General features: G+C 55.4%; 1 protein-coding gene across 8 annotated transcripts in view; it reads left to right on the plus strand.

Moving 5' to 3' along the window:
* Positions 1 to 14,478, plus strand: part of LOC118363328 (mitogen-activated protein kinase kinase kinase kinase 4) — a 124,345-nt gene that overhangs the window by 26,458 nt on the left and 83,409 nt on the right. For all 8 annotated transcript variants that reach the window (XR_004821382.2, XM_052488065.1, XM_052488066.1 and 5 more), the window contains exon 9: positions 726 to 804. Coding sequence is in view for 7 of the 8 variants with exons in the window: in XM_052488065.1 (XP_052344025.1) it covers positions 726 to 804 (79 nt within the window). In the remaining variant the exon portion in view is untranslated. The remainder of the gene's footprint in view (positions 1 to 725; positions 805 to 14,478) is intronic.

Raw genomic sequence — 14,478 nt, forward strand, 5'->3', positions numbered from 1 at the left:
TCTTTGGCTGGAAAAATGGCTGTGTTTTTTTGACTTGGCTATGACCTAACATAATCATATGTTGTGCTTTAGCTGTAAAGCAGTTTTGAAATCGGACACGATGTGTAGATTAACAAGATGTGTATCTTTCATTTGCTGTATTGGACTTGTAAATGTGTGAAAGTTACATATTTCTAAAAAATATTTTTGAATTTCGCGTGCTGCCTTTTCAGCGGAATGTTGTCGAGGGGTTCCGCTAGAAAGGTTAAAGGAGTTCCCACATATGCTGAGGACTTGTTGGCTGCTTTTCCTTCACTCTGCGGTCCAACTCATCTTAAACCACCTTAATAGGGTTGAGGTTGGGTGATTGTGGAGGCCAGGTCATCTGATGCAGCACTCCATCCTTCTCTTTCTGGGTAAAATAGCCCTTACACAGCCTGGAGGTGTGTTAGGTCATTGTCCTGTTGAAAAACAAATGATAGTCCCACTAAGCGTAAACCAGATGGGATGGTGTATCGCTGCAGAATGCTGTGGCAGCCATGCTGGTTAAGTGTGCCTTGAATTCTAAATAAATAATTGACAGTTTCACCACTTTCTGTCCTGTCTGTCCTGTGCTAAACAGCACGCTATTCCCTACATAGTGCACTACTTTTGACAAGAGGCCCTGGTTAGAAGTAGTGCAAAAAAAGGGAATATGGTGCCATTTGGGACACATCCATAGTTTCTCTGTCTGTCTCTGTCCCCAGCCTTGTGTGACATGCATCCCATGAGAGCCCTGTTCCTCATTCCTCGCAACCTGCCCCCCAAGCTCAAATCAAAGAAATGGTAAGAAAGACAGCTCTCTCTCCTTTAGAGACACCACTCTGCCTCCCTCCCTTAGAGACACCACCCTACCTCCCTTAGAAACACCACTCTGCCTTCCTCCCTTAGACACACCACCCTACCTCCCTTAGAAACACCACTCTGGCTTCCTTAGACACCACTCTGCCTCCCTCCCTTAGAAACACTACTCTCCCTCCCTCAGAGACACCACTCTGCCTCCCTCCCTTAGAAACAACACTCTCCCTCCCTTAGAGACACCACTCTGCCTCCCTTAGAGACACCACTCTGCCTCCCTCCCTTAGAAACAACACTCTCCCTCCCTTAGAGACACCACTCTGCCTCCCTCCCTTAGAGACACCACTCTCCCTCCCTTAGAGACACCACTCTGCCTCCCTCCCTTAGAGACAACACTCTGCCTCCCTCCCTTAGAGACACCACTCTGCCTCTCTCCCTTAGAGACAACACTCTGCCTCCCTCCCTTAGAGACACCACTCTGCCTCCCTCCCTTAGAGACACCACTCTCCCTCCCTTAGAGACACCACTCTGCCTCCCTCCCTTAGAGACAACACTCTGCCTCCCTCCCTTAGAGACACCACTCTGCCTCTCTCCCTTAGAGACACCACTCTGCCTCCCTCCCTTAGAGACACCACTCTGCCTCCCTCCCAAAAAGATACCACTCTGCCTCCATCCTTTAGAGACACCACTCTGCCTTCCTCCCTTAGACACACCACCCTACCTCCCTTAGAAACGCCACTCTGGCTTCCTTAGAGACACCACTCTGCCTCCGTCCCTTAGAGACACCACTCTGCCTCCCCCTTAGAGACAACACTCTGCCTCCCTTAGAGACACCACTCTGCCTCCCTCACTTAGAGACACCACTCGGCCTCCCTCCTTCAGAGACACCACTCTGCCTCTCTCCCTTAGAGACATCACTCTGCCTCCCTCCCTTAGAGACACCACTCTGCCTCCCTCCCTTAGAGACACCACTCTGCCTCCCTCCCTTAGAGACACCACTCTGCCTCCCTCCCTTAGAGACACCACTCTGCCTCTTTCCCTTAGAGACACCACTCTGCCTTCCTCCCTTAGACACACCACCCTACCTCCCTTAGAAACACCACTCTGGCTTCCTTAGAGACACCACTCTGCCTCCGTCCCTTAGAGACACCACTCTGCCTCCCCCTTAGAGACAACACTCTGCCTCCCTTAGAGACACCACTCTGCCTCCCTCACTTAGAGACACCACTCGGCCTCCCTCCTTCAGAGACACCACTCGGCCTCCCTCCTTCAGAGACACCACTCTGCCTCTCTCCCTTAGAGACACCACTCTGCCTCTCTCCCTTAGAGACACCACTCTGCCTCCCTCCCTTAGAGACACCCTCTGCCTCCCTCCCTTAGAGACACCACTCTGCCTCTTTCCCTTAGCGACACCACTCTGCCTCCCTTTGAGACACCACTCTGCCACCCTCCCTTAAAGACACCACTCTGCCTCCCTCCCTCAGAGACAACACTCTCCCTCCCTCAGAGACACCACTCTGCCTCCCTCCCTTAGAGACACCACTCTGCCTCCATCCTTTAGAGACACCACTCTGCCTTCCTCCCTTAGAGACACCACTCTGCCTCCCTCCCTCAGAGACACCACTCTGCCTCCCTCCCTCAGAGACAACACTCTGCCTCCCTCCCTCAGAGACACCACTCTGCCTCCCTCCCTTAGAGACACCACTCTGCCTCCCTCCCTTAGAGACACCACTCTGCCTCCATCCTTTAGAGATACCACTCTGCCTCCCTCCCTTAGAGACACCACTCTGCCTCCCTCCCTTAGAGATACCACTCTGCCTCTATCCTTTAGAGACACCACTCTGCCTTCCTCCCTTAGACACACCACCCTACCTCCCTTAGAAACACCACTCTGGCTTCCTTAGAGACACCACTCTGCCTCCGTCCCTTAGAGACACTACTCTCCCTCCCTCAGAGACACCACTCTGCCTCCCTCCCTTAGAAACAACACTCTCCCTCCCTTAGAGACACCACTATGCCTCCCTTAGAGACACCACTCTGCCTCCCTCCCTTAGAGACAAAACTCTGCCTCCCTCCCTTAGAGACAAAACTCTGCCTCCCTTCCTTAGAGACACGACTCTCCCTCCCTTAGAGACACCACTCTGCCTCCGTCCCTTAGAGACACCACTCTGCCTCCGTCCCTTAGAGACACCACTCTGCCTCCCTCCCTTAGAGACACCACTCTGCCTCCCTCCCTTAGAGATACCACTCTGCCTCCATCCTTTAGAGACACCACTCTGCCTTCCTCCCTTAGACACACCACCCTACCTCCCTTAGAAACACCACTCTGGCTTCCTTAGAGACACCACTCTGCCTCCGTCCCTTAGAGACACTACTCTCCCTCCCTCAGAGACACCACTCTGCCTCCCTCCCTTAGAAACAACACTCTCCCTCCCTTAGAGACACCACTCTGCCTCCCTCCCTTAGAGACAAAACTCTGCCTCCCTTCCTTAGAGACACGACTCTCCCTCCCTTAGAGACACCACTCTGCCTCCGTCCCTTAGAGACACCACTCTGCCTCCGTCCCTTAGAGACACCACTCTCCCTCCCTTAGAGACACCACTCTGCCTCCCTCCCTTAGAGACAACACTCTGCCTCCCTCCCTTAGAGACACCACTCTGCCTCTCTCCCTTAGAGACAACACTCTGCCTCCCTCCCTTAGAGACACCACTCTGCCTCCCTCCCTTAGAGACAAAACTCTGCCTCCCTTCCTTAGAGACACTACTCTCCCTCCCTTAGAGACACCACTCTGCCTCCCTCCCTTAGAGACACCACTCTGCCTCCCTCCCTTAGAGACACCACTCTCCCTCCCTTAGAGACACCACTCTGCCTCCCTCCCTTAGAGACAACACTCTGCCTCCCTCCCTTAGAGACACCACTCTGCCTCTCTCCCTTAGAGACACCACTCTGCCTCCCTCCCTTAGAGACAACACTCTGCCTCCCTCCCTTAGAGACCTCCCTCTGCCTCCCGCCCAAAAAGATACCACTCTGCCTCCATCCTTTAGAGACACCACTCTGCCTTCCTCCCTTAGACACACCACCCTACCTCCCTTAGAAACACCACTCTGGCTGCCTTAGAGACACCACTCTGCCTCCGTCCCTTAGAGACACTACTCTCCCTCCCTTAGAAACACCACTCTGCCTCCCTCCCTTAGAGACAACACTCTGCCTCCCTCCCTTAGAGACACCACTCTGCCTCCCTCCCTTAGAGACAACACTCTGCCTCCCTTAGAGACACCACTCTGCCTCCCTCACTGAGAGACACCACTCGGCCTCCCTCCTTCAGAGACACCACTCGGCCTCCCTCCTTCAGAGACACCACTCTGCCTCTCTCCCTTAGAGACACCACTCTGCCTCCGTCCCTTAGAGACACCACTCTGCCTCCCTCCCTTAGAGACACCACTCTGCCTCCCTCCCTTAGAGACACCACTCTGCCTCTCTCCCTTAGAGACAACACTCTGCCTCCCTCCCTTAGAGACACCACTCTGCCTCCCTCCCTTAGAGACAAAACTCTGCCTCCCTTCCTTAGAGACACTACTCTCCCTCCCTTAGAGACACCACTCTGCCTCCCTCCCTTAGAGACACCACTCTGCCTCCCTCCCTTAGAGACACCACTCTCCCTCCCTTAGAGACACCACTCTGCCTCCCTCCCTTAGAGACAACACTCTGCCTCCCTCCCTTAGAGACACCACTCTGCCTCTCTCCCTTAGAGACACCACTCTGCCTCCCTCCCTTAGAGACAACACTCTGCCTCCCTCCCTTAGAGACCTCCCTCTGCCTCCCGCCCAAAAAGATACCACTCTGCCTCCATCCTTTAGAGACACCACTCTGCCTTCCTCCCTTAGACACACCACCCTACCTCCCTTAGAAACACCACTCTGGCTGCCTTAGAGACACCACTCTGCCTCCGTCCCTTAGAGACACCACTCTCCCTCCCTTAGAAACACCACTCTGCCTCCCTCCCTTAGAAACAACACTCTCCCTCCCTTAGAGACAAAACTCTGCCTCCCTTCCTTAGAGACACTACTCTCCCTCCCTTAGAGACAACACTCTGCCTCCCTCCCTTAGAAACAACACTCTCCCTCCCTTAGAGACACCACTATGCCTCCCTTAGAGACACCACTCTGCCTCCCTCCCTTAGAAACAACACTCTCCCTCCCTTAGAGACACCACTCTGCCTCCCTCCCTTAGAGACAAAACTCTGCCTCCCTCCCTTAGAGACAAAACTCTGCCTCCCTTCCTTAGAGACACGACTCTCCCTCCCTTAGAGACACCACTCTGCCTCCGTCCCTTAGAGACACCACTCTGCCTCCGTCCCTTAGAGACACCACTCTGCCTCCCTCCCTTAGAGACACCACTCTGCCTCCCTCCCTTAGAGATACCACTCTGCCTCCATCCTTTAGAGACACCACTCTGCCTTCCTCCCTTAGACACACCACCCTACCTCCCTTAGAAACACCACTCTGGCTTCCTTAGAGACACCACTCTGCCTCCGTCCCTTAGAGACACTACTCTCCCTCCCTCAGAGACACCACTCTGCCTCCCTCCCTTAGAAACAACACTCTCCCTCCCTTAGAGACACCACTCTGCCTCCCTCCCTTAGAGACAAAACTCTGCCTCCCTTCCTTAGAGACACGACTCTCCCTCCCTTAGAGACACCACTCTGCCTCCGTCCCTTAGAGACACCACTCTGCCTCCGTCCCTTAGAGACACCACTCTCCCTCCCTTAGAGACACCACTCTGCCTCCCTCCCTTAGAGACAACACTCTGCCTCCCTCCCTTAGAGACACCACTCTGCCTCTCTCCCTTAGAGACAACACTCTGCCTCCCTCCCTTAGAGACACCACTCTGCCTCCCTCCCTTAGAGACAAAACTCTGCCTCCTTCCTTAGAGACACTACTCTCCCTCCCTTAGAGACACCACTCTGCCTCCCTCCCTTAGAGACACCACTCTGCCTCCCTCCCTTAGAGACACCACTCTCCCTCCCTTAGAGACACCACTCTGCCTCCCTCCCTTAGAGACAACACTCTGCCTCCCTCCCTTAGAGACACCACTCTGCCTCTCTCCCTTAGAGACACCACTCTGCCTCCCTCCCTTAGAGACAACACTCTGCCTCCTCCCTTAGAGACCTCCCTCTGCCTCCCGCCCAAAAAGATACCACTCTGCCTCCATCCTTTAGAGACACCACTCTGCCTTCCTCCCTTAGACACACCACCCTACCTCCCTTAGAAACACCACTCTGGCTGCCTTAGAGACACCACTCTGCCTCCGTCCCTTAGAGACACTACTCTCCCTCCCTTAGAAACACCACTCTGCCTCCCTCCCTTAGAGACAACACTCTGCCTCCCTCCCTTAGAGACACCACTCTGCCTCCCTCCCTTAGAGACAACACTCTGCCTCCCTTAGAGACACCACTCTGCCTCCCTCACTGAGAGACACCACTCGGCCTCCCTCCTTCAGAGACACCACTCTGCCTCTCTCCCTTAGAGACACCACTCTGCCTCCGTCCCTTAGAGACACCACTCTCCCTCCCTTAGAGACACCACTCTGCCTCCCTCCCTTAGAGACAACACTCTGCCTCCCTCCCTTAGAGACACCACTCTGCCTCTCTCCCTTAGAGACAACACTCTGCCTCCCTCCCTTAGAGACACCACTCTGCCTCCCTCCCTTAGAGACAAAACTCTGCCTCCCTTCCTTAGAGACACTACTCTCCCTCCCTTAGAGACACCACTCTGCCTCCCTCCCTTAGAGACACCACTCTGCCTCCCTCCCTTAGAGACACCACTCTCCCTCCCTTAGAGACACCACTCTGCCTCCCTCCCTTAGAGACAACACTCTGCCTCCCTCCCTTAGAGACACCACTCTGCCTCTCTCCCTTAGAGACACCACTCTGCCTCCCTCCCTTAGAGACAACACTCTGCCTCCCTCCCTTAGAGACCTCCCTCTGCCTCCCGCCCAAAAAGATACCACTCTGCCTCCATCCTTTAGAGACACCACTCTGCCTTCCTCCCTTAGACACACCACCCTACCTCCCTTAGAAACACCACTCTGGCTGCCTTAGAGACACAACTCTGCTCCCTCCCTCAGAGACACCACTCTGCCTCCGTCCCTTAGAGACACTACTCTCCCTCCCTTAGAGACACCACTCTGCCTCCTCCCTTAGAAACAACACTCTCCCTCCCTTAGAGACAAAACTCTGCCTCCCTTCCTTAGAGACACTACTCTCCCTCCCTTAGAGACAACACTCTGCCTCCCTCCCTTAGAGACACCACTCTGCCTCCCTCCCTTAGAGACAACACTCTGCCTCCCTCCCTTAGAGACACCACTCTGCCTCCCTCCCTTAGAGACAAAACTCTGCCTCCCTCCCTTAGAGACAAAACTCTGCCTCCCTTCCTTAGAGACACGACTCTCCCTCCCTTAGAGACACCACTCTGCCTCCGTCCCTTAGAGACACCACTCTGCCTCCGTCCCTTAGAGACACCACTCTGCCTCCCTCCCTTAGAGACACCACTCTGCCTCCCTCCCTTAGAGATACCACTCTGCCTCCATCCTTTAGAGACACCACTCTGCCTTCCTCCCTTAGACACACCACCCTACCTCCCTTAGAAACACCACTCTGGCTTCCTTAGAGACACCACTCTGCCTCCGTCCCTTAGAGACACTACTCTCCCTCCCTCAGAGACACCACTCTGCCTCCCTCCCTTAGAAACAACACTCTCCCTCCCTTAGAGACACCACTCTGCCTCCCTCCCTTAGAGACAAAACTCTGCCTCCCTTCCTTAGAGACACGACTCTCCCTCCCTTAGAGACACCACTCTGCCTCCGTCCCTTAGAGACACCACTCTGCCTCCGTCCCTTAGAGACACCACTCTCCCTCCCTTAGAGACACCACTCTGCCTCCCTCCCTTAGAGACAACACTCTGCCTCCCTCCCTTAGAGACACCACTCTGCCTCTCTCCCTTAGAGACAACACTCTGCCTCCCTCCCTTAGAGACACCACTCTGCCTCCCTCCCTTAGAGACAAAACTCTGCCTCCCTTCCTTAGAGACACTACTCTCCCTCCCTTAGAGACACCACTCTGCCTCCCTCCCTTAGAGACACCACTCTGCCTCCCTCCCTTAGAGACACCACTCTCCCTCCCTTAGAGACACCACTCTGCCTCCCTCCCTTAGAGACAACACTCTGCCTCCCTCCCTTAGAGACACCACTCTGCCTCTCTCCCTTAGAGACACCACTCTGCCTCCCTCCCTTAGAGACAACACTCTGCCTCCCTCCCTTAGAGACCTCCCTCTGCCTCCCGCCCAAAAAGATACCACTCTGCCTCCATCCTTTAGAGACACCACTCTGCCTTCCTCCCTTAGACACACCACCCTACCTCCCTTAGAAACACCACTCTGGCTGCCTTAGAGACACCACTCTGCCTCCGTCCCTTAGAGACACTACTCTCCCTCCCTTAGAAACACCACTCTGCCTCCCTCCCTTAGAGACAACACTCTGCCTCCCTCCCTTAGAGACACCACTCTGCCTCCCTCCCTTAGAGACAACACTCTGCCTCCCTTAGAGACACCACTCTGCCTCCCTCACTGAGAGACACCACTCGGCCTCCCTCCTTCAGAGACACCACTCTGCCTCTCTCCCTTAGAGACACCACTCTGCCTCCGTCCCTTAGAGACACCACTCTCCCTCCCTTAGAGACACCACTCTGCCTCCCTCCCTTAGAGACAACACTCTGCCTCCCTCCCTTAGAGACACCACTCTGCCTCTCTCCCTTAGAGACAACACTCTGCCTCCCTCCCTTAGAGACACCACTCTGCCTCCCTCCCTTAGAGACAAAACTCTGCCTCCCTTCCTTAGAGACACTACTCTCCCTCCCTTAGAGACACCACTCTGCCTCCCTCCCTTAGAGACACCACTCTGCCTCCCTCCCTTAGAGACACCACTCTCCCTCCCTTAGAGACACCACTCTGCCTCCCTCCCTTAGAGACAACACTCTGCCTCCCTCCCTTAGAGACACCACTCTGCCTCTCTCCCTTAGAGACACCACTCTGCCTCCCTCCCTTAGAGACAACACTCTGCCTCCCTCCCTTAGAGACCTCCCTCTGCCTCCCGCCCAAAAAGATACCACTCTGCCTCCATCCTTTAGAGACACCACTCTGCCTTCCTCCCTTAGACACACCACCCTACCTCCCTTAGAAACACCACTCTGGCTGCCTTAGAGACACCACTCTGCCTCCGTCCCTTAGAGACACTACTCTCCCTCCCTTAGAAACACCACTCTGCCTCCCTCCCTTAGAAACAACACTCTCCCTCCCTTAGAGACAAAACTCTGCCTCCCTTCCTTAGAGACACTACTCTCCCTCCCTTAGAGACAACACTCTGCCTCCCTCCCTTAGAGACACCACTCTGCCTCCCTCCCTTAGAGACAACACTCTGCCTCCCTCCCTTAGAGACACCACTCTGCCTCCCTCCCTTAGAGACAACACTCTGCCTCCCTTAGAGACACCACTCTGCCTCCCTCACTGAGAGACACCACTCGGCCTCCCTCCTTCAGAGACACCACTCTGCCTCTCTCCCTTAGAGACACCACTCTGCCTCCCTCCCTTAGAGACACCACTCTGCCTCCCTCCCTTAGAGACACCACTCTGCCTCTGTCCCTTAGCAACACCACTCTGCCTCCCTTAGAGACACCACTCTGCCACCCTCCCTTAAAGACACCACTCTGCCTCCCTCCCTTAGAGACAACACTCTGCCTCACTCCCTTAGAAACACTACTCTCCCTCCCTTAGAGACACCACGCTGCCTCCCTTAGAGACACCACTCTGCCACCCTCCCTTAAAGACACCACTCTGCCTCCCTCCCTTAGAGACAACACTCTGCCTCACTCCCTTAGAGACACCACGCTGCCTTCCTTAGAGACACAACTCTGCTCCCTCCCTCAGAGACACCACTCTGCCTCTCTCCCTGAGAGACACCACTCTGCCACTCTCCCTTAAAGACACCACTCTGCCTCCCTCCCTTAGAGACACCACTCTGCCTCTGTCCCTTAGCGACACCACTCTGCCTCCCTTAGAGACAACACTCTGCCTCACTCCCTTAGAGACACTACTCTCCCTCCCTTAGAGACACCACTCTGCCTCCCTTAGAGACACAACTCTGCTCCCTCCCTCAGAGACACCACTCTGCCTCCCTCCCTTAGAGACACCACTCTGCCTCCCTCCCTTAGAGACACCACGCTGCCTCTCTCCCTGAGAAACACCACTCTGCCACCCTCCCTTAAAGACACCACTCTGCCTCCCTCCCTTAGAGACAACACTCTGCCTCACTCCCTTAGAGACACTACTCTCCCTCCCTTAGAGACACCACTCTGCCTTCCTTAGAGACACAACTCTGCTCCCTCCCTCAGAGACACCACTCTGCCTCTCTCCCTGAGAGACACCACTCTGCCTCCCTTAGAGGCACCACTCTGTCTCCCTCCCTCAGAGACACCACTCTGTCTGCCTCCCTTAGAGACACCACTCTGCCTCCCTCCCTTAGAGACACCACTCTGCCTCCCTCCCTTAGAGACACCACTCTACCTCTCTCCCTTAGACACACCACTCTGCCTCTCTCCCTTAGAGACACCTCTCTGCCTCCCTCCCTTAGAGACACCACTCTGACTCCATCCCTTAGTGATACCACTCTGCCTCCCTCCCTTAGAGACACCACTCTGCCTCCATCCCTTAGTGATACCACTCTGCCTCCCTTGGAGACTCCACTCTGCCTCCCTCCCTTAGAGACACCACTCTGCCTCCCTTGGAGACACCACTCTGCTCCCTCCCTCAGAGACACCACTCTGCCTCTCTCCCTGAGAGACACCACTCTGTCTCTCTCCCTCAGAGATACCACTCTTTCTCCCTCATTCAGAGACACCACTCTGTCTCGCTCCCTTAGTGACACCACTCTACCTCCTTTAGTGACACCACAATACCTCCCTCCCTTAGAGACACCACTCTGCCTCTCTACCTTAGAGACACCACTCTGCTTCCTTAGAGACACCACTCTGCCTCTCTCCCTTAGAGACACCACTCTGCCTCTCTCCCTTAGAGACACCACTCTGCCTCCCTCCCTTAGAGACACCACTCTGCCTCCGTCCCTTAGAGACACCACTCTGCCTCCCTCCCTTAGAGACACCACTCTGCCTCCCTCCCTTAGAGACAACACTCTGCCTCCGTCCCTTAGAGACACCACTCTGCCTCTCTCCCTTAGAGACACCACTCTTCCACCCTCTCTTTGAGACACTACTCTCCCTCCCTTAGAGACACCACTCTGCCTCCCTCCCTTAGAGACACCACTCTGCTCCCTCCCTCAAAGACACCACTCTGTCTCTCTCCCTGAGAGACACCACTCTGTCTCTCTCCCTCAGAGATACCGCTCTTTCTCCCTCATTCAGAGACACCACTCTGTCTCGCTCCCTTAGTGACACCACTCTACCTCTTTTAGTGACACCACAATACCTCCCTCCCTTAGAGACACCACTCTGTCTCACTTCCTTAGAGACACCACTCTGCCTCCCTCCCTTAGAGACACCACTCTCCCTCCCTTAGAGACACCACTCTGCCTCCCTCCCTTAGAGACAACACTCTGCCTCCCTCCCTTAGAGACACCACTCTGCCTCTCTCCCTTAGAGACAACACTCTGCCTCCCTCCCTTAGAGACACCACTCTGCCTCCCTCCCTTAGAGACACCACTCTCCCTCCCTTAGAGACACCACTCTGCCTCCCTCCCTTAGAGACAACACTCTGCCTCCCTCCCTTAGAGACACCACTCTGCCTCTCTCCCTTAGAGACACCACTCTGCCTCCCTCCCTTAGAGACACCACTCTGCCTCCTCCCAAAAAGATACCACTCTGCCTCCATCCTTTAGAGACACCACTCTGCCTTCCTCCCTTAGACACACCACCCTACCTCCCTTAGAAACACCACTCTGGCTTCCTTAGAGACACCACTCTGCCTCCGTCCCTTAGAGACACCACTCTGCCTCCGTCCCTTAGAGACACCACTCTGCCTCCCCTTAGAGACAACACTCTGCCTCCCTTAGAGACACCACTCTGCCTCCCTCACTTAGAGACACCACTCGGCCTCCCTCCTTCAGAGACACCACTCTGCCTCTCTCCCTTAGAGACACCACTCTGCCTCCCTCCCTTAGAGACACCACTCTGCCTCCCTCCCTTAGAGACACCACTCTGCCTCCCTCCCTTAGAGACACCACTCTGCCTCTTTCCCTTAGCGACACCACTCTGCCTCCCTTTGAGACACCACTCTGCCACCCTCCCTTAAAGACACCACTCTGCCTCCCTCCCTCAGAGACAACACTCTGCCTCCCTCCCTCAGAGACACCACTCTGCCTCCCTCCCTTAGAGACACCACTCTGCCTCCATCCTTTAGAGACACCACTCTGCCTCCCTCCCTCAGAGACACCACTCTGCCTCCCTCCCTCAGAGACAACACTCTGCCTCCCTCCCTCAGAGACACCACCCTACCTCCCTTAGAAACACCACTCTGGCTTCCTTAGAGACACCACTCTGCCTCCGTCCCTTAGAGACACTACTCTCCCTCCCTCAGAGACACCACTCTGCCTCCCTCCCTTAGAAACAACACTCTCCCTCCCTTAGAGACACCACTATGCCTCCCTTAGAGACACCACTCTGCCTCCCTCCCTTAGAAACAACACTCTCCCTCCCTTAGAGACACCACTCTGCCTCCCTCCCTTAGAGACAAAACTCTGCCTCCCTCCCTTAGAGACACGACTCTCCCTCCCTTAGAGACACCACTCTGCCTCCGTCCCTTAGAGACACCACTCTGCCTCCGTCCCTTAGAGACACCACTCTCCCTCCCTTAGAGACACCACTCTGCCTCCCTCCCTTAGAGACAACACTCTGCCTCCCTCCCTTAGAGACACCACTCTGCCTCCCTCCCTTAGAGACAACACTCTGCCTCCCTCCCTTAGAGACACCACTCTGCCTCCCTCCCTTAGAGACAAAACTCTGCCTCCCTTCCTTAGAGACACTACTCTCCCTCCCTTAGAGACACCACTCTGCCTCCCTCCCTTAGAGACACCACTCTGCCTCCCTCCCTTAGAGACACCACTCTCCCTCCCTTAGAGACACCACTCTGCCTCCCTCCCTTAGAGACAACACTCTGCCTCCCTCCCTTAGAGACACCACTCTGCCTCTCTCCCTTAGAGACACCACTCTGCCTCCCTCCCTTAGAGACAACACTCTGCCTCCTCCCTTAGAGACAACACTCTGCCTCCCTCCCAAAAGATACCACTCTGCCTCCATCCTTTAGAGACACCACTCTGCCTTCCTCCCTTAGACACACCACCCTACCTCCCTTAGAGACACCACTCTGCCTCCGTCCCTTAGAGACACTACTCTCCCTCCCTTAGAAACACCACTCTGCCTCCCTCCCTTAGAAACAACACTCTCCCTCCCTTAGAGACAAAACTCTGCCTCCTTCCTTAGAGACACTACTCTCCCTCCCTTAGAGACAACACTCTGCCTCCCTCCCTTAGAGACACCACTCTGCCTCCCTCCCTTAGAGACAACACTCTGCCTCCCTCCCTTAGAGACACCACTCTGCCTCCCTCACTGAGAGACACCACTCGGCCTCCCTCCTTCAGAGACACCACTCTGCCTCCCTCCCTTAGAGACACCACTCTGCCTCCCTCCCTTAGAGACACCACTCTGCCTCTGTCCCTTAGCGACACCACTCTGCCTCCCTTAGAGACACCACTCTGCCACCCTCCCTTAAAGACACCACTCTGCCTCCCTCCCTTAGAGACAACACTCTGCCTCACTCCCTTAGAGACACTACTCTCCCTCCCTTAGAGACACCACGCTGCCTCCCTTAGAGACACCACTCTGCCACCCTCCCTTAAAGACACCACTCTGCCTCCCTCCCTTAGAGACAACACTCTGCCTCACTCCCTTAGAGACACCACGCTGCCTTCCTTAGAGACACAACTCTGCTCCCTCCCTCAGAGACACCACTCTGCCACCCTCCCTTAAAGACACCACTCTGCCTCCCTCCCTTAGAGACACCACTCTGCCTCTGTCCCTTAGCGACACCACTCTGCCTCCCTTAGAGACAACACTCTGCCTCACTCCCTTAGAGACACTACTCTCCCTCCCTTAGAGACACCACTCTGCCTCCCTTAGAGACACAACTCTGCTCCCTCCCTCAGAGACACCACTCTGCCTCCCTCCCTTAGAGACACCACTCTGCCTCCCTCCCTTAGAGACACCACGCTGCCTCTCTCCCTGAGAAACACCACTCTGCCACCCTCCCTTAAAGACACCACTCTGCCTCCCTCCCTTAGAGACAACACTCTGCCTCACTCCCTTAGAGACACTACTCTCCCTCCCTTAGAGACACCACTCTGCCTTCCTTAGAGACACAACTCTGCTCCCTCCCTCAGAGACACCACTCTGCCTCTCTCCCTGAGAGACACCACTCTGCCTCCCTTAGAGGCACCACTCTGTCTCCCTCCCTCAGAGACACCACTCTGTCTGCCTCCCTTAGAGACACCACTCTGCCTCCCTCCCTTAGAGACACCACTCTGCCTCCCTCCCTTAGAGACAAA

Source organism: Oncorhynchus keta, chromosome 30 (genome assembly GCF_023373465.1).
Source record: "Oncorhynchus keta strain PuntledgeMale-10-30-2019 chromosome 30, Oket_V2, whole genome shotgun sequence".
Classification (NCBI taxonomy): Eukaryota; Metazoa; Chordata; class Actinopteri; order Salmoniformes; family Salmonidae; genus Oncorhynchus; species Oncorhynchus keta.